Genomic DNA, 26,389 nt, shown 5'->3' with positions numbered 1-26,389 from the left:
AAGGAAGCTTGTGAATAAAATATATGCTGAAGTTTTGTAACTCTGGTTATAGGTAAAATTTCACAATTTATCCTGCATTTGCAGTCATAAATAATCCTTTTCCTCAGATTTATAAATAAATCATCAGCTGAAATACAACCTCCTACCCAAACAGTCTCAAATGTTAGAAAAATAATTTCTGACTTGACTATGATGGACTGAACAAGAACTCCTGGATTCAAATCAGTTACAACAAAATTTCACTGTCCTCCTTTTCTTCACAATCTTTGTGTAAGGAAAGAGCTGCAATATTCTTCAAGACTATTCCAAAGGCATTTTTTTCTAAAAGTTTTAAGTGTAACATCCCAAACAAGTCTAGTCTGGACCTTTCTGCTACAGGTAAAGCTAAGTGGTCAGCCATGGAATGGTGATCACTGCTTGCCAGTATTTACAATGGGCAAAAAGAAAACAGACTTTGACACATTTTTAGTGTTTCAGAAGGACTAGTTTCCCACAGATGAAGAGAGTGATAGTGAGAAAAAAACTCAGAAGGAGCAAATGTGATGGAGAACTGTGAGCTCTTTCAAGAAGAGCTCATTAAACAGCCAAAAAGCTGTGATTCCAATGCCAAGAAAGATGACAGCATTGCCTGAAAGCCAGATTCTGGAAAAAAAATAATTAAAGCAGTAATTAGGGATAAGCAGTGATATACAATTAATAAATAAGGGCTACATATAACGATCAATTATAGATGAGAATTTATGAAGTGTGGGGAACGGAGGAGGGACAAAAAGACATGACAGCAAAAACTTTCAGTTCCTTTCAGGCTGGGCATGAGGCAGTTTGGGCTTTTCTTTAGGGGCAGGACAGCCCAGTGCTGGGGCTGGTGGCTGCCCTCATCAGCATGGAGAAATCCCTTTGAAAAAGAGGCTACTATGAACCTCTCAACAGTGACACCAAGCCTGAAGTTTGTAGCTCCAAAGAAGAGAAAGAACCACGTCTATAGAGAGGAATGTCTGTTTCTTCCTGCCCTTTCCTGTCAGTCCTGAGCAAAGGCTTTTCCAGCCTGGCCCAGGCTTCTCCCTCCTTGCACAGGAGCCCAGCAGAGCCCAGATGCAGGCAGTGGGTGCAAAGGTGGGGAAAACCCACCACCACCAAGGAGGGCTTCTCCTCTCCTTGCTGCTCACGATGCAGGAGCAAGCTCAGCCAAGGCCTGCTCTGCCCAGCAGTGCTTTCCCTGTAGTGCCACAGCAGTGCTGAGCACAAAGGTGGCTTGGGCAGGTCCAGATCACAGGGGCCACCAGCTCAAGCATGTCCATGTCACAGGTAGAATCATAGAACCATAGAATGATCATCTAGACCGTCTGGGGTCCTGCCCCTGCTCAGCTTTCCCTGTGTCAGGTGTCCCTGGAGCTGCTCAAACCAGCTCCTTTTAAATGCTTTCAGTGTGAGAAATTTGAAGACCTCGCTCTTACCTTGAAGAATCTTGTGAAGTGCTTCAAATGTGCTGTTGAAGTATTTTCATGAGGAAAAAGTACACTTACAAAGGGACTCCAAATGAGGGTAAGGGGAAATCCAAGTGAAAAAAAACCCTCTGAGAAATCGTTGTTTGTGAGTTGAAGTTGACAAATTCAATTTGGATAGTTGGAAATCTTATTTTCACATGAAAAGTAACCGAGTGTTTGAACAAACTAATACAAGTAAACCAGATGTCCTGGAAACTTCAGTTTAACCACTAATGAGCTTCAGCATGCAAAGTATATTGGGGAAACTGAGAGAAATAGAGGTCAGAAACACACAGAGGTTCTGAGCTGATGAGGATGTAATTAGCATTAGATTTCGAAAGCCTATCATGTGGAGTTCTTGCCATCTCACCACCACATATTGTCCCATCCATGTATTTAATACCTGATGCTTTATTGCACCAAAAATGTATTTGTTTTGCTATACCAAAAAAAGTTAGTTTATGTTTCAGTTTGTGTTTTACACATTAAACAAACCAATCACATACAATTAATATAGCCTTAACACCTAAGTACAAAGAAGGTCAAAGCTTTAAATGGCACTAAACTTCATAAAAAGGAGTAATTAATATTATGACAATTAATCTGTTGAGGAAGACTAAACCTGGCTAGATTTTCTTTTCATTAGCAAGCATGAAGAATTAGATGACTCTCATGGGGATCTAAATATCTGAAAGTCATCTTTTGCATGACAAAAAAAAGCAGAATTCCTTTCTCTGTGCAGCTAAGCTGGGCTCCAGCCATTGCTCTGGGGAGCTGCTGTCCCTGGGGGATGCAGTAGACCTTGTGCAGAAAAGGCAGGGACATGAAGAAAAGAGGAAAGCAGCACCATTTCAGAGATCTTTCCAATCCAGGCTGTTGCCACTTGCACCAAAGGCAAGGCTGCACCCTCCTTCTCCAGACCCTGGAGGGTTTGCTCTCACTCCCATGTTTTCTGTTCCCAAATAGATTATCACAGGGTAACTCACCCCAATTCCAACAATTTATTTTTTCCTCTTCTCCCACCTTCTGTTGCTCTCCACCCAGAGCTTCACCTCTATGGACCAGAGAGGGGGCAGGGACAGCCACCAAAGTCACAACCCAATGCATAACCTTCGGAGCTGCCTGGACTTTTCTTGACCTTCTTGCACTCCTCCTTTTAGAAAATGCTGATATATATACATATATATTTGGTTTTGTTTGTTTGGGTTTTTGTTTTGTTTAGAGTTTCTTTTGCTAAAGGAGAATAGCTAATCGAACCTAATCTCGTTTAGTCTTCAATTCAAGGTAATCCTCTTGTTGCTATGAATTTCAGGGTGGCAACAGCAAGAAGGAATGGTGATCATGTATTTCCCAGACAGCTTTAGATTTGTTATTATCTCACCTGATAAGAGCTGACAGATATTAAACTACAAAAATGCATCAGCGAAAAGGAAGAAAAGGATCACATGCAGGGAGAAACCTGAACAAACCTGAACTGTTGCCTGTACTGAGAGCCAGATGAGCAGCTGATACAATTGGCACAACTCAGTGGTAATGTGGCTACAGCAGAAGAGAGTTATTTTTGCATCTGTGTGTAAAAGGTAGAAAATAAGCATGGAAATTAAAGACAAGAACAGCTCAAATTCAAATCTCTGCATCTTCAAGGTCTGTTCATGGATTCTGTCTCATATCTTTCTTTCTGATCCCTTTCTTCTGGCTGCACTAATTCACACTATATGACTGTTGCTTAACATTGTGGACTTTTGGAACAGTTTTGGAGCCTGATACTGGTGGTTTTTGATATATGCATCAGAACAGATGCCAGAGGAAGTTACAAAAATTCTAGTGTAACACTGACAGAGCTATCCTCTTGCAGCTTTTCCATGGTTTTGCTAGGAAATGAAGTTAATGCAAATCGCTGTATGCCTACCAAGGAACATAAAAAAATGTGTAGACATGGAATACATAAGATGCATGTAAATTAATTCTTAATTCTCTGAATTCATATTTGACCATATGTTACGATTTTGCATGGCATTTAGTTAGGACTCAATATAAAAAAATCTCAACACCTTAGGAGGTCATTATGCAGTGCTATAAAATTGTGACATTTTAACTTTTTCTGTTTTTCTACCTTTAGGATTGTAAAGGTACAGATATTTGCACTGGAAGGGTTCTCAACCAGCTGCTCTATTTTTGTCACAGCTTTTCAAAGAATATGTTTGAATACATCTGCTTCAGCTCTCTCATTCTCTTCTCTCATGGGGACTCCACTGCGATTCCTTATTCTTCTTTCCTTGTGTCCTCAAGGAATACATAAAGCTGCTCTCCATGCAAGGGAAAAGGTAGTGCCCAATTCTTTACTTTTCTACATGGCTTAGTTAAATGCTTCTAGGCAAACACACTCTGTCTACACCAACTCTGCAGAGACATGAGATGCAAGGGCCAGAATCCAGGGGCTGTGTGGCGGCCGATTTCTTCTGTACCTGAGTGGAAACCTCAGCTTCTTTGTTTGGACAAAGGAAAGCACATCCCTTCTGGTTTGAAAGACATTTTGCTTATCAGAAGCATTGTGAAATCTTCTGTGAATCCAGCACACAGAGGTACAACCCTACCAAACATGCCACAAGATCCCTGCTGCCAGGGCTGAGCCCACAGCCTGAAACACAACCACAAACTCCTGGGAATTTTTGCTAAGAGATAGTGAAGTGCCTTGGACTTAAACTGCAGCTGAGCTGGGGTCTAGAGGCTGCAATTTTGAATGTAGGTGCCTTTTGGGGAGCTGAGTCTGAGGGACTTGCTTGTAGCTGTAAATTCAGGCAGTGGTGGGAAGGAATTTGTGTCTTGCTGTCCTTGTGCAGTTCCCTGTGCCAGGGACTTTGCTGTCCACCCCAAAGGCACCCTGGCACTCAGGTCTGCTTCTAGCAGATCAATGAAAAGGTCAGAAAGTGGGATTTGGGAATTTTCCAGAGGGTAAATGGATGGGGCTGAGTACTTTAATTTAAACAGACCAGTGAGTAATGAACTTGTAAGCTGGAGGTGAAAGACACTGGGGTCCTCTTATGCAGAACTTTGGGTATCATAATGCAAAGGAAATGAACTGTGCCAAGTGGCATAGGGAAATTCATCATGAGTTTATACTTAAGGGTGATGAATACCATTCAGGGCTTAGAATGGTGTTGCAAATCAAACACTACATATTGCATTTTGTGTTTCCGAGCCTCTTCTGGTCTGGGGGGATGAAATGAAAAGCACTCATAACCGATTTAAATTGTTTCAGCTCCTGGAATTGTTTCATTTTACATTCTTCTGCTGGAAATTACTGTTTACTGGAAAGCAAGGGCCAAATACAGTCACAGGAATAGTGGCAAGTTCAATTTGGCTGTAATCAAAAGAGTACAAAAATCTCCATGTGTTCAGCTGAAGAATTGGCCTCCCAGTAAGTGTGAGTTGGTCCAGTTCTCCAATTAGCCAGGTATCATTTATTTCTGTGATGTCCTCTAAACTATGTTGATGGAAATAAAAATAAAGCATGGTTTTCTGTTAACTAAAACTTTTCATTACTTATGTAGGTCAGTAGGAAACAAAAAAGTAGTTCAAACTCCGTCCTCCCTACACTGCCAGTTTTTCTAATGAAATGTAATTAGCACTAATTGGTAAAACTACACTGATGGCTGGTTATTAATGTTTGTGTATTGGTCCCAGATGTGAGTTTATGGCTGTCAGAACTAAAGGCTCAGTGAAGGAAAAAGAATTCTCCTTTCATATTCCCATCGTTTTCTTCAGGGTGCCCCCTCCTCCCTTCAAACAAGACTGATTATGTTTAGGGAAGAGAAAGGTTCTTAAATCCTGACTTTGTGAGAAAATGAATGCCTTCAGCTCTCCTCTCAATTTGGTAGGATTTTAAAGGAGCCAGCACTATTTAGCATCTGCAGAATCAGGACTCTACGATTTTAGGGCTGCTTTTCTTGAGCCATCATAACTGTTAATGGTTCAGAATTCATCAAAATAATTATCCTCCTAATGGCTTACCTGTTTTTGAAAGCACATTTATGAGGGAAGCCTCTCTTATAAGCAATCACCTTAAAGTATCCTGTTTAGAATAATTGCTTTCCTGCAATCCCTGCAATTGCTGTGAGTCCAGAAATCACCCTCTTCAGGCTGAGGTAGGTGAGAGAGCTGGCCTTTTTAGACATGGATGGAGGGAAATTATGAAATCAAGGTTTCCAGTGCAAACCTACCCAGACACATGTAGGGGGGTCAGTCTCATGCAAAATCAGTTAAAGGCAATGTCATGGTGAAGAGGAGGGTCTCCAGGAGTGCCCTTTTGGAGACCAGAGCACACTTGGGAATAGATTGGAAAGTACTCAGGAACTCCTTAAATCCTGAATATTGACAATAAGACATCACCACTAACATCTAAGTAGATAAAACCTTTCTTTGCAAAGCATCTGTTTATTCTTATATGGTTTAATAATGGGCATCTCATCCATGCTTTATTTTTGTGAAATATCAGCTCATTAATATTTCTAAGTTCAAAGGGAAATACTTTGTACTGTGTACTCTAGGTATGAAGGAAGTGACTGAATGCCTTATCTGATATATAAGGGAGTTCAACAAATGAGTTTCTACTTGAAAATGCCTGAAAGCTTGAGCCTGTTAAGAATACAAGTAATACAGCATATCTCAGGCTATTATCTTTCATAAGGACATAACAAGGTCATTATGAATCTTAGCCCTGAATAGTTTTGTGCCTTCCAAGGCATTCAGAACTCCCTTTAGCAACTCCCTGCATTTTGTTAGATGATGCTGGAGCTCTTTTTCTTAATTTTGTGTGTGGAATTGTGTTTACATCGATAAATACCTGTGAGCTTGAGGCAACAGCTCTTCCTTGTGGCTGATGAAATGGGAAGCTGGTCTGTGGCCAGGAGGTCTGGAGGATGTTTTGCAACAATATGTACTTACAGTCTGGATTGATGTTCTGCAGCCAAATCTCAATGCCAGTCATTGCCATTTTATATTTTAAAATAATTAATTGCAGACTTCTGTGTTAAGCTGTTCTTTTCCCCATGGACTGACCACCCCTTTACTCATTCAACTGGCACTAACAAGCCCTGGGGTCTTTGTTTTTTGCAGTCCCACACTAGCCACAGATAAATTCTCTCTTCACCCTCAGCTACAATCCTCACCACTGCCTTTCCCCCCTTTCTGGAGCCCACTTTAAGGATAAAACTTACCTACTCAACAGCCACATCACCAGGATGATTCCTTCTGCCCTTGGTTTTGAGCAGATAAAACATGGAGAAGGAATATCTGAATGTGATAGTTAAAACCCCCAAACATTTAATCCAATACACAGTATTTTGGGTTATATTTTGCTAGCAAATTAAAGATGTGCCTGACCACTCATGCATGCACTGGGGCCAACCAGAGTGCAAGGTACCCAAGAATTTGGACCTCAAAGCCTCCTTTCCAGCTGACTCTTACCACAGTGTCCTGGTTTTGGCTGGGATAGAGCTGATTTTCTTCTTAGTGGGTGGTAAGTACTGTGTTTTGAGTTCAGTATGAGAACAGTGTAGACAATACACTGATGTTTTAGTTGTTGCTGGGTAGTGCTTACTCTAAACCCAGACTTTTCTGTTTCCCATACTCTGCCAGCAAGGAGCTGCACAAGAGGCCATGAGGGAGCACAGCCAGGACAGCTGACCTGAACTGGCCAAAGGGACATTCCACACCATAAAGAGTGATGCTCAGGACATAAACTGGGGGGGAATTGGCCAGGAGGGACTAGTCATTGCTGGACATCAGTCAGAGGGTGGTGAGCAACTGTGCTGTGCATCACTTGTTTCTTCTGGGCCTTATTCCTCTCTCTCTCTCTCTGTCCACCTCTTTCATTCTAATTATTATTATCATTTGTATTCTTACTATATTTTACTTTGTTTCAATTATTAAACTGTTCTTATCTCAATTATTAAATTGTTCTGATCTCAACCCATGACTTTCTTCTCTTTTTCCCCCAGTTCTCCTCCCCTTCCTGTCAGGATGGTGGAGGACTGGGTGAGCTCATTCATTCTCTAGCTATTTTTTTTGAGTGAATTAATTTTTTTCCCTTTGAAACAAAACCTGTCTGCAGTTCTGGAAATAATTTAGTCCAGACATCTTCCCAATGAGCAGTGTGAATGAGACTACAGCAGATTTGAGTGCTCCTGTCCCACATTTGTCCTGGTTTTTGAGCATTCTCAAACACTTTCCTGTGCCATGGCAGCAGCTGGGCAACACAGGGTCACGTAGCAAGGGAACCACTTGGGCTGATGATGCCACAGACTCCCACATTGCCTCGGATGCTTTGAAACAGAGTCCCTACTTCTTGACACAGAGAGAAAATTATTACATTGTATCCAGGACTCAGGGCCAAATGATGTGTAGGGTGGGCATGGCCTTCATATTCCTAGTCCTGGGCAGAGCCAATGTTGCTGCTCTTGTCGCTTGGCTTGGAGTGAGGGGCCACTTTTTGGGTTGGATGCATTCAACTGAATTTTCCAATCTACCTTTTTATCCAGTACAGACCTCAGAATAAGATAATCAACTAAAAGAGGGCATGTGAGAGGATAAAAAGAAGAGAATGAAGCAGATTAATGTGTATGGCAAGACCAAACTAAAATCCTGCAGCTACAGGAGTTATACACACAATTGTTTATTCATGAAGGCGATTACAAAACCCCAGGAGAAGATGAGCTGTAAGCCCACAGCCAGCCAGAATCTGACTGGGATGCCCACCCTGCACTTGCTGGAAGCAGCCAGGAGCTGACTGTGTGCACCAGCTGGAGCAGAGCTGAAGCCTCTCCCTCCAAGGAGAGCGAAGCTGGCCAGGAACGCCTCTCACCACATGGCAGCACCCACAACCTGCCACGAGGAAGATGTGATCTCCCCCCATCCCCACAACCACCTCGGTGTTCCTGGGCCCAAACAACAGGAACCTGAGTCTGGAAGGTACAGATGAGCACTGACACTTTTCACCCTCATTCTGAGAGGTGGCATTTTTACCTGCAGAAGCAGTGCAGGGAGATGGAAGCAGCTTTGTGAGTATATATGAAGAAAAAAAAAAAAAAAAAAAAAAAAAAAAAAAAAAAAAAAAAAAGAAGTCACATAATCCCTTGGACTTGTTTCCAGCCCGTCTGCACCAGCACCAGGGAGAGTTTATCCCCACCAGAGGCAATTCAGGGTTAGTCCCCACAGGTTTGAGGCTCATCTGTAACTTGCCTTAAAAAAAATAGTGGAGGGGCAGTCAAGTGTAGGAAGGCACAGAAATCACAACATCTGCATGGGATAACCAGGGGACAAATCCTCCTGTATTTTACAGTCTGCGCTATGTAACAGCAGCTCAGAGCTTCGGGTCCAGCCTGCTGATCACTGCTCTGGCTGCCCCCACTGCAGCTCAGGAGGATGCACTAAAATTGATTACAGATGTCAGATTTGGTCACAGAGCAGTTGTAGCCCTTCAGGCAATCCATCCATCCCTTCCAGAAATAAAGTCCAAGCCAAAGCGAAGCAGCTCCTTCCCCTCTGTCTCTCTGTGGTCGGGGTTGCCTCAGGCTTCATCCTCTTTCACCTTTTGCTGCTCCTCACTCAGTTTAGGCTTTCCTGGGCTGCAGAAGCCCTTCCTCGCTCTTGCCTGACACAGATTCCTGCTAAACTCTTTCAGCCACTGGGGGGGCAACCCCCCCAGCCCCCTCAGCCACTGCCACCACCTTGCACATACCTGCCCTGCTCAGCAAGAAGTGAATTTCTACAGTTCATTAAGATTTTGAGGAATAGCTGCTGCACAAGAAAACCTTGATTTCTTGGTGCTATTTGGAGCAGTGGTACTCCCATTCATGTGGGGTGGCTGACAGGTGCCTGGAGCACTCAGTTGTCCTTCCTCAGGCTGAATGGTGTCAGAGGTGCAGATGAACACATGGGGATAGGAGCAAATTGCAGAAACAAGGGTTAAGTAGTACCTATCAACACGGGGGATAGGAGTAAATTGCAGAAACAAGGGTTAAATACAGACTGACAGATGTTAGTTCATCTGCCTCTTCCTCCTCAGAAGTATCTGAGTGCTCCAGCCACACTGAAGGTAAACATTGCATCCAGCACTTTGCATTTGAATTGACGGAGAACACAAGTAGCGTCAGATTGCTCGTGACATTATCTTTTGCTGTTTTATTTTCAAAAATGAAAGCCACCAAACCAGTAACATAAAGATCCTCTTATTACAGATAGATTAATAAAGGAATTGCTGCACTATTGCTCTGTCCTGCCACTTGTCAATGGCTTATTTCCTCTGAGGAACACCTCTGTCAGGTAACTGTGCCTGCGCTGTGCTTGCACGGCTTACAGGGGCTGCTGCTGACCTGAACTCCCTCTTTTGGGCTGGCTGGGGACATGAAAACTGACCTGATCAGGAAATGATGCTTGGTGAAAATGCTCTATAGTTTCCAAATTTTCCTGTTTAAAAGGAGAAGCAAAGGTATTTCAGAGATAATACATTCTCTTAGCTGAAAATTGGCCACATACTTCCCCGTTCTTAGAAGAACGCCTGCATTTCACTGTGAGAGGCCCATTTTCTCCAGGGGAGATAAAGAAGTATGCTTCTTACACTGGCCTTTGAACTGATGAATGATTTGAACTAAAATCTCCCCTGAAGAGCCTTAAGTTTTAACTTGGAAGTGACAGCATCAGGTAGCTGAGACACTTGAAAAGGACTTCAACTTTACCAGTATTTACTATTAACTTTGAAGCATCAGGATGTGCTAAGTCCGCATGCTGTTAATATTATCCCACGTACCTTTGGGTCTGTGTTTGTACTGAGCATAGGTATGTTTCATTACAAACGTGTCTTCCCTTGTTCCTGGTTTTGTTCCCCTTGCAAACACCTCAATCTGCTTAGCAGAGTCCTCTTGAGGCAGAGGACACGCTCTGCTCTGAGTAAGGGAAGAGATGCAATGCCCAGCTGTGGGCAAAGGGGCAATGCCCCTAACGGCACCCTGGGAACGGCACCGGGAACACACAGAGCTGCCACAGCTGCTGGAGCCAGGAGACAGTGATCGTGCCTGTGAAATTCACAGATTCACTAAGTATAGCTGGATGCTGATTCCTAACAGCAAAATTGCTCCAGCCGGCAGGCCCAGGCGTCCTGGCTTTCCCCAATGGCAGCTGACGGGTGAGAGTGCTCGGGAATACACCTTCCCACTCCCCAAAAACTGTGAAAGACGCAGCACTGCCACCGGCGCTGCCAAACCGTGCCCCGTATCTAAGGTTCTGCCTACGTGACGAAGCACAGGGCATCCCAAAGATGCTCCGTCAGAGCTGCGCACCGCGATACCCCGTTTGAGGTGAAAACGAGCAAGAAACTACCGGGAGCGAAGCCTTAACTTCGCCTTCCCCCTACCCCTGGCGGTGTTGGGGCTCCCCCCGGCGCGGGGCAGGGGGTGCCCGGGGGGGACAGCGCGGAGCGGCGGCGCGGCCGTGCCCGCGGCTGCCATGCGTGCTCTGCGCGCCGGGGCTGCTCCCGCCGCGCTCGGCTCCCCGCGCCTCCGCTCCGCTCCGCTCCGCGCCGGGCGGGCGGGCCGGGCAGGTGCGCGCTGCGGCTGCCCCGCTCCAAGGTAGGGCCGGCGGGCGGCGGGGTGCGCGTCCCTGTGTGCGTGTGTGTGTGTGCCAGCGTGTGTGTGTGTGTGTGTGTGTGTGTGTGTGCGTGTGCGAGCGCTCCGCCCGGCCCCGGCAGGCTGCCGAGCCGCAGCGGCGGAGGCGGCGGCAGCAGCCGCGGAGGTACCGCCGGCTCTGGCGGGGGGGCCCCCGCAGGTAGCGGCGGCGGGGCGGGAGGGGAGGGGAGGGGGGCACGGCGGGGCGGGCGGGAGCGCATCCCGGGGCCGGCGGGGGGCGGCGCGGGGGCGACCCGCGGAGCCGGGGGCAGCGGCGAGGCGGACGCGGCTCTCTCGTTGCAGGTGGCGGCGAACCGGATGCCTTTGGCGGGCAGAAGATGTGTCATGGGAAGCAGGCGAGCGGCGGCGGTGCCCTCCCGGCGGCGCGGCGGCGGGCGCTGGCCGCGGCGCTGTGGCTGCAGCTGGCGCTGAGCCTCGGCCCGGGGCTGGCGGCGGGCGGTGAGTGAGTGACTGAGTGAGGGGCCCCGGCCCCCGTCCCCTCCTCCGCCCGGCCCCGGCCCGCGACACCCCATCCCCATCCCCATCCCCGGCCCCGGCCCGGGGGGAGCGGGGAAAGTTCCCCCCCTGCGCCCCCCACCCCTCCCGTGCCCGCCTTTGGCACCCCCGGCAGGAGGGAGCCTCCCCCCCGCCCCGGCTGGGGAGCACCGGCTCTCTCTAAGTACAGCTTCATTTTGAAACAGCGTAATTTGTTTCGAATTTAAAGAAAAGGAAAAAAAAAAAAAAAAAAAGCCTTGCCCCACCGCGGTCCGCTCAGACATCTCTTTGAATGACTCTCAGTGCGAATTCCCCTTGCAGCTGGGGAAAGCAGGATTTTGGGGAGGAAGCTGGCCATTCGGGTTTGCAAATGCGACGTCCTTCAGCACTCTCCTAGTGGAGGAGCGACCCAGCCTCGTTTGGCCTTTTTAATTTTAATTACCTTTTTAACACTATCATTTAAATTATTGAGCCTGTGAGATATTTTCAGCAGGTACTTTTAATTACAAAATTGTTTTAAATTGATTCCATAATTAGACTTGGATTACGGGAAAAGTCTTAAAGTAAACTGCTTTGCTGTAAAATGAACTTAGCTGTGATAATGAGAGCAGCTTCACATTCCTACTCCGGCATGGTATTATATATTTGTGTTGGGGGAATAAGCCATTTTATGATTGAATCGCATCACTGATGGCAGACAGAGCTCAATATAAAAATTGCTTGGGCTTCTTCTCGTGCCAAAGACTTATGCCAAAATTTTCTAACTCGAATGCCACCAGCTCCAGTCCAGATGTGTTTTCTGTCACTGAGTGTGGACTTACGGGAATACGGCTGAAGAGGACTTCAAAAGGTCATCTTGTCCATCCTCCTCCTGATGTGATTCAGTCCTAGTTTTCTCTCTGGAGACGATAATGCCATTTTCCAGTAGAAATCCCGTGACTGCAAATGTGATTCCAGCTAAAAAAGCTTTTAAACTGTTGCAGTGACTACATATCCCTCTTTAGAAATCAATGGCTTAAAAAAAAAAAAAAAAAAAAAATTATTTTATTGCAACTATGTAAGCCCTGATTTCCTGGGCAGCTCATGTTTCACTGTGGGGGTGCTATTCAGCCTGTCCTGTGCCTTTCTCGGGACTGGAGTTGTGCGTGCTCCTGTCCTTCTCTAACCTACTTCTTATGGCTCCATTCATAAAAATGAAGCTGTTCCAAGGCCCCCTCCTCCCTGAGGCTCTGCATATCCCACAGTTTGATTGTCAGCGCTTATTTAGTGGATTAGTGCAAGAGGTTCTTCAAAATATGGTTTATATCTCCCCGGAATGGAATAGTTTCCATCACAGCCTGCAATAAATTGCTGTGTGACGCTGATCATTATTAACGCCGCTGCCTTTCACCTCGGTAGTGTAACTAATTCTGTATCGAATTTCATTTGAAAATCATTTTAGCATCTTTCAATAATTTGGGGTGGGGTTTTTTTTGGTCCAGAGTCTAGGAAAAGGCAATGCTCTGAACAATTGTGCATGGGCATAATCACCAGTGAAAAACATTCATTACTGTTCTGATTACTGCTATTATTTTCCAGTGCGGTTGTGCTCAGAAGGTAGGCACTGTATAAATCCCAGCAAATGTACAGTCCTTTCGTGTGGTAGAATACATGGTTGTTGGCTTTCTTTCACCCTGAGTCATTCGAGTGGTAAAAATAATGAGCTTTGTAATTAGAACAGAGGACTGTGGATTAGCATCCCTCCTATTTTAGGCTCTGTTGTATCTGTGAACAAGCTCGCTGTGCTTATGTAGCTTGCTGTGTTTGCTGTGAAGGCACAGCTTTTGGGTCCCCAGCCTGTGACCCAGAGTTTGAGAACTTTTAAGCAGCTGTTGACCAAAGTTGTGATTTCCAGGGACCTGTGAAAATTTTGTTTCTGTAGGACTCTCATTTTATGGATTTGTGTATTTAGACACAAGGCACGTGGCATTACTGACTGGTTTGGGAAATGTAGCTCCAGTCTCTTTCTATCTTCTCATTATCTGTTAAATAAGGATAATCATACTTCTCTCAGAGATTTGAAAAGCGCTTTGATGACATTTAATGAAAATACTATGGAGGTGGAAAGAATTTGTTTAAAAAGCTTTAGAAAAACAGCACTGACAATATGCTGAAATAAAAACTACCTCACATATTAAAACATTAAAATGAATAATTTAGGGTTATTTTTTCTTGAAAACAATCCACAGCTTATATTTTGGATCCCATCTACAGCTTCTTCCCTTCCTTGGCTGATACCAGGATTTGCCTCCTGTAATAATCCTGTCATGACATGTGTGACTCCTTCTATTTTATATCTGACTAAGCTCTATTGATTGTCACGTTCTACCATTTCACCCCAAATCAATACTACTTATAACTCTTTTTTTCTTGTCAATAACCCTACAGAGAATAACTTTGTTTATTACACTTTGACTTTCACAAAAGTGAATCTAGCGAAAAAAATTTGCTGTAGAAGTGAACTCAAGTGAGCAAACCTTTCAGCTATCAATATCCCTCATTCGTCCCTGATGTATTTAAAACTCTGCTGATACCGATGATATAGTGTATCTCTCATACTTCAGCCTGTGGCTTTCATCTAATCATTTTTGTTTACAGAATCACAGAATCGTTTAGGTTGGAAAAGACCTTTAAGATCATCGAGCCCAGGTGTTAACCCAGCACTGCCGAGCCCACCACTAAACCATGGCCCCAAGTGCCACATCCACACATCTTTTAAATACCCCAGGGGTGGCTGACTCAACCACCTCCCTGAGCAGCCTCTTCCAATGCTTGACCACCCTTTTGATGAAGAATTTTTTTCTAATATCCAATCTAAATCTCCTCTGGTGGAACTTGAGGCCATTTCCTCCTATCCTGGTGCTCATTACCTGGGAGAGGAGGCTATCCTCCATCCAGCTACACTCTCCTTTCCTTAGGTGGTTGTAGAGAGTAGTAAGGTCCCCTCTCAGCCTTGTTTTCTCCAGCTTGAGCCTCCCCAGCTCCCTCAGCTGCTCCTCATCAGGAGGGACAAAAAAAGAGACAAAGCAGGAGCAGGCTGGGAAGGCTGGTATGAGGAGAAATGAAATTCATAGTGGATGGAACTGATGACAACTTACTCTGGAGTTTCAAGGTATTGTACTGAGTTCACTGTGAAAACTGTAGCATGGGGATAATAGCTGTAACAATAAACATTTAAATGTATTTCAAATTCCTGCAACTGTATTAAGATAGTGGAGGATAACAAAATCTAAAAGGAGCGGGAGAAAAGGAGTTCAATAAGCTTCTGTTTTTGAGGTTTGTTGTATGGTCTTGTACCCAGATGTGACTTGGGCATGTGTCTGCTTTGTTGTCATGGGTCAGTTGGGTGAACTCTGTTCTTCTGCAGTGTCTTCTGGAGGGCCCAGTGGGGAGTCTCAGGGCTGCAGCACACATCACCATAGGCTTGGAGAGGGCCATGACCTTGTCTTGCCTCCTGGGCTTGAGCAGGGTCAATGTTCTGGCTGTCTTTCATGGTCTGTTTCACCTCTTCGATGTTCTGCTGCAGAAATGCACACTCCAGTTCCTCCAAAGCCTGATGCCTCCAGTTTCTCTGAACTTTTCTTAAGTTTTTGTCATACTTTCTGGATTGCTGGTCATTCAGACCATGAGCTCGCTCTCATGGAACTGCTTCCCTGTGGAATGCAGGCACTGCATGCACTGGCACTGAACAGAGCTGAGGAATATCCTGTGCCTTGGAGCTCTGCTCCTGCTCTGACATCCCAGGTTCCTTTGTTGTCATTATAGGACGATGCTGGGTTGTATTCAGATTCTGGTTCCCCGTAGCTCCCAGGGCAAAAAAGGCTTTTTATTGACATTGTAATCAATTTGTGGTTTTTCCCTGATTGCGTGTTCTGCTGGCAACATCCCTGCACATCAGTAGTGCTTTTAAGCTGGGATCATGCATGATGGCAAAAAAATTCTGCATGTTGTGAAGCCTTCTAATATGCTGAATTTTAGTGATTCCATGAAGAATAGTGGTGAGCTTCTTTCTCTAGACCAAGGTTGAATTGTAATTGCTCTGTGATTGTATTGCATTTGATTGAAATTTTGGTTTTGCTGTGGTTATGGTAACTAACCACTGACTGTGGATGTAGTGGCCATCAAGAACACATCCCTCAGGTTTCTGAGGATGGTGGACTTGTTTTCCTGGGGTAACACAAGTTTTTAATGTGTGCTGATGATGCAAGCCTGTGATAGGGCTGATTTGGTAACCTGCAGTTGTTTCTGGCAAGAAAAGCCAGCCAGAGATTTAACATAACTGCCTTGCATACCATTTTGGAATTATAAAGAAGGTTTTCTAAAAACTTCAAGTCTTCTGATAGCCTCTCACTAAGTCTGTAGTTCATGTATTTTACTGTCTCCCTCTCAGTGCATCTGCTTTGCTTGTAAAGCAGAACAGACATTTCAGCCTCGAGTTCCCTGTACATTTGATGAAATCATCAATTATTTTGCAGCATTGTTTTTAACCTCCATCTTATTGGAGAAGCTCAGTGTTTTGGAAGGAAAATATTTTTCCTGCCGTGACAGGACCTCAGTCCCAGATGTGCTTCATGCAACCCCTGTTCTCAGCAGTGAAGTACCATTCCAGTGCTGCTCTGATTGTAAGTGGCAAGGCCGGTGACATCAGAGGATGGCAGTTCATAATTTGTCTTAGTGGCACATCCATCTGCCTACAGCCTTGAGAGAGGTGGGCATATTTGATAGATTAATCTTAAATCAGTTTCTTAGCACTCTGCAAGAAGGAGCTTTATCACTGCTGTGCTGTGTCATTTGGAGACTGAGGTTAACTTTTGCTTCTCTGCTTTGCTCCCTTACTCCCAGGATTGCAAGAGAGTATCTTTGATCTCTGTATTAGGGATGATTACAACTTTTGGAGAATTAATTAATTATGCTTTGCTTGAGTTTCTCATCTGTAAAGTAGATAAGTGATGCATTTTGTGGGCATGTTATGAGGGAGTTTGAGAACCTCCCAAAGAAAATGCTACCGGAATAAGAAATAGGAATTTTAGCAAAGTATAAACTGAGCTTTATCAAAATAGAAGATTCTTTACTATTTGTGATTTTTTGTTGTTGATATTTGTGTGGTTTAATAATTAAATATTCTTACCAGAATTAGGAAAATGCTATCTTTTTTAACTTTTACAGATTCTTATAGATTTTTTTTCCTACAGCATTGATCAGGTACTCAACTTTCTTTTTCAAATATTGTCTAATTCTGATTGAAATTCATTTATTTTTATTTTAAAAATACACATTATTAGAAGTAGGAAACCTTGCACTTGCACTGTGCATTTTCATGAGGTTTTACACAGGAAAAGGACAACAAAGTGTCGCCTGAATTCATGTTTGCTGTGTTCTGGTGCAAATGTGAATGAAGGCTGGGCTATAGTTACTGGCGAGCATTGCTTGTCAGAAAATGAGCTCGAGGGATAAAGTGGTGTACTGTGTACAATTTGATTCACTAAGTGGAAAAATTTGCTTTGATAACATATTAAGGGACTGAAGGTACGAGGATCCTACCAAATTCAGCAATTTAACTGTGAAACTGGCATCTCCTCACTTGGTTTTACATCTCCTCAGCTACTTCCTTGGAGGTGGCACAAACAGAGCACTATGAAACCAATTATAGGCTGTACATCTATTAATTCTCACAGTGGCGTGGTTTATAACAGCACTTTTTGGTGTCCACACTCACCTTTTATCTAACTGTGTTACCCCAAGGCTTCTGTTGACACCAAGTTTGGCCTCCTGCTTTTCAGAGGGGGCTCCCAATGGCTTTTCCTGAACAGCTGGGCTGCTGATAGGATTTATGCAACTTGGGATGTTTCTTTCTTTCTCCTCGCACTGTAAACAGTGGGAGCGGTTGGTGGTGCCATCTGTTCTCACTGAGATCCTGTGGGGCAAATGTGTTTCCACATTTGTGACCTTTGAATCTTTTAAATTGAGTAGTGTCCATCCTGGGTTCCTCCTCTGCTTGTTTTTAAGGGATTGTCCCAAGCTTTTTTTAGCTAGGGAGATTCCAGAATTTACCAGGAACATTTCTGTATTAATTGATTTTGTCATTATGACCACCTTCAGAAAGGCGTATAGGGGCTTTTCTGCCAGCACCCCTACTTACTTTTGATAAACATATCTCATTAAACCCATAATTTGACAAATATTCTTGCTTGTGGTAGCTTAATAGTAACAACAGTAATAAAAATGGGACTTTTTTTTATATAGCTCTTCTCATCCATGGAGTTTAAAGCACTTTATAAAGGAACATAAGTTTTATTATGCTCCTTTGTAGATGGAGAAATGACTGTAGAAAGATGTAATGTCTTGAAGACACATTTCACGTAGGAAACAGATGTTGCCATATACAGGGAAGAGATCCTTTGGATCTTCATCCGGCTCTTTCTTCTGTAAATAGAATTTAGGGAAATTCCTAATCCACATTTTTATAATATGGTCGCTATAATGGGATTTTTGGCTGTGACTGTCTTCTAATTGAGATGAGCAGCAGATTTCCTATTCACTTAAATTGCTACTTAAGCAAATCAGAGAGTATTTCCAGTGTGGTTTATTTGCCTGACTCCTTTATATCTGAGATAGCACATGGCATTTTTCCAGACACCAAAAACATCTTCAGAATAACAACAACAAAAAAGTGTCATGAGATAGGGTAGAGCCCTGAAAATTGGTATTATGCAGGTTTCTCATGGTGTAAAGCCCATATTAACAGGAAGGGTATTTCTGCCTTGCTCAGTCATTTGGTTCATGATCACAGTCTACACGAAAGGGCAACATTAGAGAAGTACTGTGTGTGTTTTAAATTAATTCTAACATACTTGAACAGTTAGAGAGGAGATGATCATTGCATGACAGGCAGTTCCATGTGGGTTGTGGCATGAGTGCCATTGCCTCACACTGCCCATCCCACTTTAGAAATCAGTGGATGTGTGATGTGCTTCCATAAAAATATGGGTTCAGCTTACAAATGTTGGCTCATGCAAACACAAGATGTAATGCAGAGGACACAGAAGGATGAAACAGGTCTGGTCCCTTGATCCTTTCTGCACATGGTGAAGCATGGCAAAGGGTGCAGCAGAGTTTCTGTGTAAAGCCAAATTCTGCAACTAGAAAAATTTACAAAATCTGGAAAAAAAAAAAAAAAAAAAAAAAAAAAAAAAAAGTCTGGAAACTGAAAAGAGGAAGCCTGAGGAAGAAAATAGGTTATGTTACTAAAGGTTAGATTATGTAGAAGTTGGGTTATCAAGTGTATCATGAGATAATATCCTAAAAATACACTCTCTTGTACACTGCTAAAGGAAAAATGGGATATGGCATGCACATGAATCAGAGGAACCATTATATCACTGGACTCCCATTCTGGAGAGAACACGCTAAAAAGAAGAGGTTGTCTTTGAAAATGCAAAGCCTTCTGATCTTTTTTGGTACTGCAGAAAGGCAGCAGAACTCATAGCTGTTTATCTGTCAGGAGGCTGGAGAACACCATACAGATTCAAGAGAAAAGCTGCCATACTGCCATGCTGGGAGGGAGAAAATGCTCAGAAAAAGAAAGTAAACATGGGGTCCTCTTCTTTCTGTCATTAGCACCAGCAAGTGTGTACGGTAAAAAAACTATGGAACAGAAATTTCATTTCCATCTTTCAAGGCATAGGACAATACACTTGAGAGCAGAGTCACAGAAATAGGACTGGAAAAGAGCTCAGAAGTGCCTGTAGTTTTTCTTCCTGCTCAGAACACATTTACCTCAGGCACGCTACCACTTGAGACTTTAGGTTGGAAACTCTACCACCTATCCAAATGCTTCATTCTCTAACCTTTGTAAATGTTTTTGTCAAGTCTAGCTCAGATTGTCAATGCTGTAACATAGGACTCTCAGGATTTCCATCTCTAGTGTGAGATTCCCAAGTGTTACTTCCTCCACTGTGCTGCTTGTCAGTGCAAATCCATCAGTTCTGTGTCTTGGGCTGTACTGACTGCTGCTGTCACTCTCCTGGGTCAGGCTGGAAGAATGCAGGCTGTCCCAGCATAGAGTCTTTCAAAAGTTATGGATTAATTAACAGCCTGGGAGCTGAAGTTTAGCTCTGGCTGCCCCATGTTCATGTGTTGCTGCCAGCACAGAAGGAGCTGTTGTGGTTCTCAATGGTGGAACTTCCATTCTTCTGGTTTAGTGAAGGTCACAGCTAAGTTTGTGCTTAACACAAGATCAGATATTTCACCAGCAGTTCTCAAAAAGGTCAGCTTTACTTTACTTGTTCTGAAGGGCTTGCAAGGGTTTTCCAAAGTCACAATTGGAAAGCATCAGGAATAAATCTCAGATCCCTCCCATAAAAGATGCTTATTTACACAGTCTGTTCTCCTTGGGGATATTAGACCAACTCTTTGTGCTTGATCATGATGTAAACAGTATGGTTATTGCCACAGTAAATTGCACCCAAGTGAATTTGTATTTTACTTCTGCAGACTGAGTGAAGTTGTATATACTGAACAGCCCTGTGGTAATAGATTAGATCCACACAAAAGCCAGTCAATAGCTTAACACTTCCATGTGTGTTTGCAAATAAACAATTTTAACTGGAATTTTGATATGCAGCTGCTTAACAGCTGTCACCCCCAGTGCCTGAGTTCCTATTTCCAGTGAAATGGTTTCCAATTGTGGGTATCCAGAAAGATTGTGTTATTCAGGAATGGCAGAGGGAGAAGTGGGGGATGTTGGAGAGTGTGTGGGGAGGAGCTGCTTGGTTAAGCTAAAATGGAAGTTGGATTTAGGGCAGCACTAAGAACTGAATTAGCAAGAGGAGACCTGTGATGGTGTGAGGACTGAAGTCAACAGCACTGCTTGCTTGGGCAAATCTTTTAGCTGTAAAAACTTCATAGCATACAGTGGGGTTTTTTTAATGCATTTCTAATACTCTGTGGAAGCCTACCATGCTATTGCTGTGTTTGTGTAAGAATGATTTGTATTCTGAAAGCAATGGGTACTTATGAGACAGAGAGGCATTTTTCTGTATCTCTCCACTTAGTTGACATTTTTAGGGATATTTTGTACACATCATCTTACTCAGAGAAAACACAAATGATCCACTTAGAACTGAAAATAAATAATAAATAATTTGGTCTCCTGTAAATTGGACTTATAAAATAGCTTGATTGCAATTACCAGCTTTGCAGTAATCTTGAACAAATTAAGATAAAATGGTGTTATCATGAGCAATAGTAAAAATGAAAATACACAGACGTTTGTCTTGATCTTGTAAAAGTGCAGAACATTCTTCTCTCCTCTGAAGGGGGACCATGACCCCCCAAAAATACAGTCACAATCATTCTGGGGGAGCACCAAGCTGCTGCAACCACAATCTTGGGTCCTGCTCTATCCCTCCTCAGGTTCAGAGACAATCATCCTGGGCAGTTCTTTCCATTGCTGACTCATAACATCACATGCTCTTTCCTGTGCACTCCTTGTTCTCTTTTCAAAGGCCTGAGGTTCTTCTGTGGGGCCAGGGAAGAAGTATGGAGGACACGGTCTCTTTTCTTTAGACATAATTCCAGGTTAATACCATCTGGAGTTACATGGGTGAGCTGGAGGGTGTGACATGGTTGTGAGCACAGTACCCACATTTTAAAACTCCCCCTCACTCTGCACGGTGGGATTCATGTCCCAGCCAGCAAAGCTGTTGTTTCAGGCCTTGCCCTCTTCTCTTTTGACACTCAGAAATGCTTGCCCAGATGGAAGAATCCACCTTACAAGTCTAGCAGAGCACTTCCCTGCTGGTAACACATCATCTGTCACTGCTGTCTTTACTCAGTGTGTTTGTCTTCAAGAACCAGTACAAAACCAATCTAGGACTGGTTTTGTCAAGACTAGGCTGTTCTGTAGAGGCTAGGATATTTTAGTTCAAAGGGAAAATCTCATGTGGTGAAAATATTCACCAGATAAAATATATGAATGATTGCACAATGTGTGTAGATGAAGCCCAACTCCATTATGCCTATGGTCTCTTGGAAATTAGGTCATGATGGGACACACCTCTGCACAGTGGCTGTAAGGGATGCCAGTGGAAGAAACTGCAGGAAGGAGCATCTGGTTATAAAGGAGGGGTACATATCTGTCTTTGCATGCAGCCATGCACTTAGCATGCCCCTTATTAATCTTACAGATAGGGGGATGGGTAGGGAAGAAGATAAATAGAGAGATGTATGCATATATGCTGAATAAGAGTAAGAAACTAAAAAAAACCCAATACAACCCAGGAATGAAACAGCAAAAAATATGCTACTCTCATTGACAGCCTTTCCAGAGTTCTTCTGCTGGTTCTTAGCATTTACAAGGTTGCTTTTTACACTGAAATATGGATGAGCGCTGCCTCTAATGTTTCTTTTTAGGCACAAGAGTGATACTGGATTCATGTGAGGGATGGAGAGCTGGATAGTGTTGGGTATATTTAGATTCTATTTCATTTTTATTTCATACTCAGTAACGTTATGGAGATGGACTTCATTCCTCATTTCAAAGAGAAATCCATCAGATAAATTGCGTTCACTGCAGGGAGAGGAATTTTGTCAAAACCAAGATGAAAGATGCCTTTCTGCAGTAGCCTTGATGTACTAGGAGGTGTGATTTCTGGATGCTGCTAACAGGTGTATTTTTTAACCCTGGGTTCTGCATGTGGAAGAGTTTTCTTGGTTCTTCCAAAAGGCTGTCTGAGAAACCCTGTACTTGGAGCAGGTAGATCTATACTGCCCAGGAAATCAGTATGTCCGCCAGGCCAAGGTTACAGGACTGAAAAAACCAGTAGTTTGAACTTTTTTTTAGAAGGCCAACATTATTAGAATATTAATAAGTGTAAGGGGGCACTCACTTAAAGTAGCTCAGAATTATGTCGACTAGAGGTTTTGCTGCAGTGCATTGGTATTACAGGTAAATGATTAATGACATTTGCCATCCTGGCCTGTTTAAAGCTGTGATTTAAAAATGCAGACTTTCAGAGAAAGCATTCATAAATCTGACTTTTTAATATATTTTATAAATCTGATCTGATAATTATTTTTTTCCAAAGGAACAATGTAGCAGCTCCCAGATGCAACTCTGTAGTTATCTTAGCATTTGGTGTTTATGATCCCTTTTTGCCATACTTAATCTCAGTTTAATTCTTTGGTTGTTTCATTGGAGAGGGAGAGGTCCTTTGGTACTGCATATATACATACCTACAGTGTTAGAAAAAATATTTTCCATGTGCTGATATTTTCTGTCCTTGCAGTCAAGTGATTCTGTTATCCTAAAATCTCCTCTGAAGTGCAAACCCAAGGCAGTGCAGGGAGCTGCAGCAGGGTTCCAGGAGCCAATGGGACTGGCAGCTTACTGTGAATGTTAACATGAGACTGCTGTTTGTTAGCTTGGAAATCCATTTGCTGGTTTTTCCCTGATCCGAACGTGTTTGGAAATAGGTTGATGTAGGGATTTTCCTATTCATCAGCTTTCCATTTCTGCTGTGAATTTCCTATCTTGCTCCAAGGCAGTCATTCAGGCCGTGGGGACTCTGGGCACCAGCACCACAGACAAATTTCCTACAAGAGCAAATCTGGATCCTCTCTGTTACCTCCTACACTTGGCCTTGGGAATGGAGGAGGTAGGGAAGAGATTTGACCTCATGAAACAGTTCTAAAATGATGCTCCCCTCAATTTACGTGCGGGGATGATGAAAATCTGCTTTTCCTATGACACAAGATGATGTTGGTCCTTCTGGTGGGATGTACAGCCTCTCCTTTCAGCATCTAAAAACCACTAATTCTTTCTCCCTTAGATCCTTGTCAGTCCATACTTATCTCTTCCTCTGACTTATTTTTAAAAGTACTTACCTGAAAATAAAATGAACAGGTGGCATAGTGCCTTTTCTAAGAGATTCTCTGGGAAGCTACAAGGCAATTAAAAATGTTTAATATGTCTCTTTTTGTAATTTGGCTCCCATTCAGCCTTTTCCATATCATCTGGTCTCTCTGCTGTTTAGATCAACTAGCTTTTAAAAATATCTTCATGCACACTTTTTAACCATTTGCCTTGATCAGAAATACAAAAAAAAGAGTCAGAAGAACAAGACAGGGATGTGCTAGATGGGGAAAAAGGTAGTCAAGGGATGTATTATTCAGAGCTTTATGTAAAGCTTCCTCTTTTTTCCTAGTTGTAAAGGTAGTCACTCTTGACTCTCTGATTGAACTTGACTGTAGTAATTTGGTTTGTTCTGGGCTGCCTTAGTGAGTTTTGAAAGCAAAGGCTGGTCAGTGTCCTGTCCTGAGTGTTCCCTACTATCAGTTCATATGATCTGTGGTAGGAGGAGAATGATTCTGTACATCCAAGCCTAATGACCTGAATTTGTAAAGCTAAATAGCAAAACCGCTGCTGGCATGACTCACTATTATTTTTAGCTCTGAAGAGGAGATGGTGGAGCAAAGGTTCATTTTTCCATACCAGCTGTGCCTTTTGTTGAACAATCTGATATTGCTGAGAGGTTTCATGTTCATCTTTCTGTTTTTAACCAGGTTTCTGCAAGATGCTGTGCATCTGTTTGGCTTCTTTTCATAACAGGCTTATTCCTTGAGAGAATGGCCCTCTGCTCTTCTAGTTCTGTACAGGCCCTTGCACAGGACAGAGACTTTGTAACTTGAATTGTTGCTGGAAAAAACCAAAGTAGAAAATGTGACTGACTTAATTGAAACAGCAACACAGAGGCCTGTGGATTTGGTGTGTCCTATTTAAAGTATAAATATTTTCTCCATTTTTCTTCAGATTGTCAGTTATTTTATGTTTAAAGAATGATTTTCGGAGGTGAGATATTTGGTGGTACTGGTATAATAAACAAAAAATCACATTTTCCTGTGGAATAACTGATCCAGATTCAGTTTGGAAAAGTGCACTGATTTCTGAAAGCTTTTGCTCCTAATCTCATGGAGTGCTGCAAAGCCTACCAGGCTGCATGGCCCCTGCTCCTGCCAGGGTTACCTGGGGAATACTTGGTCATTAAAATCCTCTGTTGCACCCAAGCAGTTCCAGTGTCTAATGTTGAATTTCTAAGTAAAAGTGAGTGGTGATACTGTCTGATTTGAAGGAAAAACCATGTTTACACCCTAAGAAAGCAGTGAAGTAACTTTGGAGTTTAAAAACTGCTATAGAATTAGCTTAAGCACTGAAATAAGCCTGAAGTCCCTAAACTTTCAGTGAAACAAGGAGCCTGAGCTACTGTGAAGGTTCAGGGCAGAACACAGAGGTGCTACTGCCTTTGGGACACTTGCTAAGACTGTGACCAAAGCAAAAACCTGCATTCAGATTACTGAATAATGGGGTTTAGATCCTAGTCTGTGGCTCATTATGGTGATGCCACATACTTAATAAGGAGATTTTTTTTTTTTTTTTTTTTTTTTTTGGTTTTATGGTGAGTTGAAGAAAAGAAATAATTTTTTAATCACTTTAAGGAACTGTACACACAGCAACCTTTTAATGGAAAATTCCCACCTTACCAGGATTTACATCTAATTGGAATTATCTCTTAAGAGGGACATATGATGGTGAATGTCAACTGAGTGATGCTTGTATGTTCTCCATAGTGAAATCTTGGTCTGCTACATTTGGAAGACTTATCTGGGCCAAAAAGGGAAGTGAGGGCACAGAATAAGGAGCACAGGGGAAGACTGTGCCTTGCATTATCAGGGGATTACAAATTCAGATAAAGTAAGACACAGACATTTTGTCAAAGAAGTCGGGTATGTAAGTTTAAAGCTTGCTCTAGGCAGTTTAACTTAGCCAGCACTTCCAACAGCTGATAACCTAAAGTGACACTGACCTTGGCAGACTTACAAGGGCAAGACTTGCACAGGGATAAATTATTTCTTGATCAGTTGCTCAAGTATAGGAGACACAGTCTAGCATTCCTTTAGTATTGATTATGGATGTGTGTTTTATCCCAGAACAAACATACTGATTGCAGATAGTGGAAGTAGAACAGTCTCTCTGTATATTTGAGCTCTTCTCTATCCATTTTATTATATCCTGGGGCACAGTGATGCTACTGAGTTTGTGCTGTGCTGCTCTCTCCACTTGCCTTCTTGACTCATCCGTTTTTAAAGCTGTAGTGCATGGAGTAGGAAGTAGGGGTTTTGTTTAGTAACTATCTGTACAATCAGGATTTTTGGCCTGATTGTCTTTTTTCTGGCCTCATCGCCCTCATGCCAAGGAGATGTTTCATGACCTTGATGTGTGGACACGCAATTCCAATAGCAGAGATAGTTTTCAAGTGTTGTAAGTGGCTGCTTTGAAGCTGTCAGTGTTTAGAGACACAGTGGAGGCAGCTTAGCCACAACGTCACTATTTTTAATCCACCCTCTGTGTACTGAATCACCGTACCTCTTGCTAAATCTGTCAGGGTCTGTGGGTGGTAAATGCTGCTAGGATGTAATTCCTTTTTCTTGTGAGGAGCTACCCAGACTCAGGAAATAAAATGCCATGGTGGGAATAGAACTCAGCTGTACCCTGCCCATGCTCAGTGTAGTGATTTCTGTATAGCATCATTGGGCAGTTCTGGAATCATAGTCCTTTCCTGGTAGGTCATAATTCGTGGCCCAGTGGACAGAGCCTGTTGGTTTCTTGGACTGACTGAATGCTGTCAATGCCAAAAGTCCCACAGATATATTCTC

The 26,389-nt window shown here is 43.2% G+C and overlaps 1 protein-coding gene across 1 annotated transcript in view; it reads left to right on the top strand.

The window, feature by feature from the left end:
• Window positions 1-11,481: 11,481 nt before the first annotated feature.
• The window catches only part of SUSD4 (sushi domain containing 4), a gene marked incomplete at its 5' end in the record, with an annotated part of 69,347 nt that continues 54,439 nt past the window's right edge, over window positions 11,482-26,389 (top strand). Inside the window, one exon of the mRNA XM_083856208.1 lies at window positions 11,482-11,602. Coding sequence (XP_083712334.1) covers window positions 11,482-11,602 — 121 coding nt within the window. The remainder of the gene's footprint in view (window positions 11,603-26,389) is intronic.

This window comes from Zosterops lateralis (genome assembly GCF_965231275.1).
Source record: "Zosterops lateralis genome assembly, chromosome: 3".
NCBI lineage: Eukaryota > Metazoa > Chordata > Aves > Passeriformes > Zosteropidae > Zosterops > Zosterops lateralis.
Note: the sequence above shows the minus strand (reverse complement) of the source record. Positions and strands in the feature narration are given on the sequence as shown.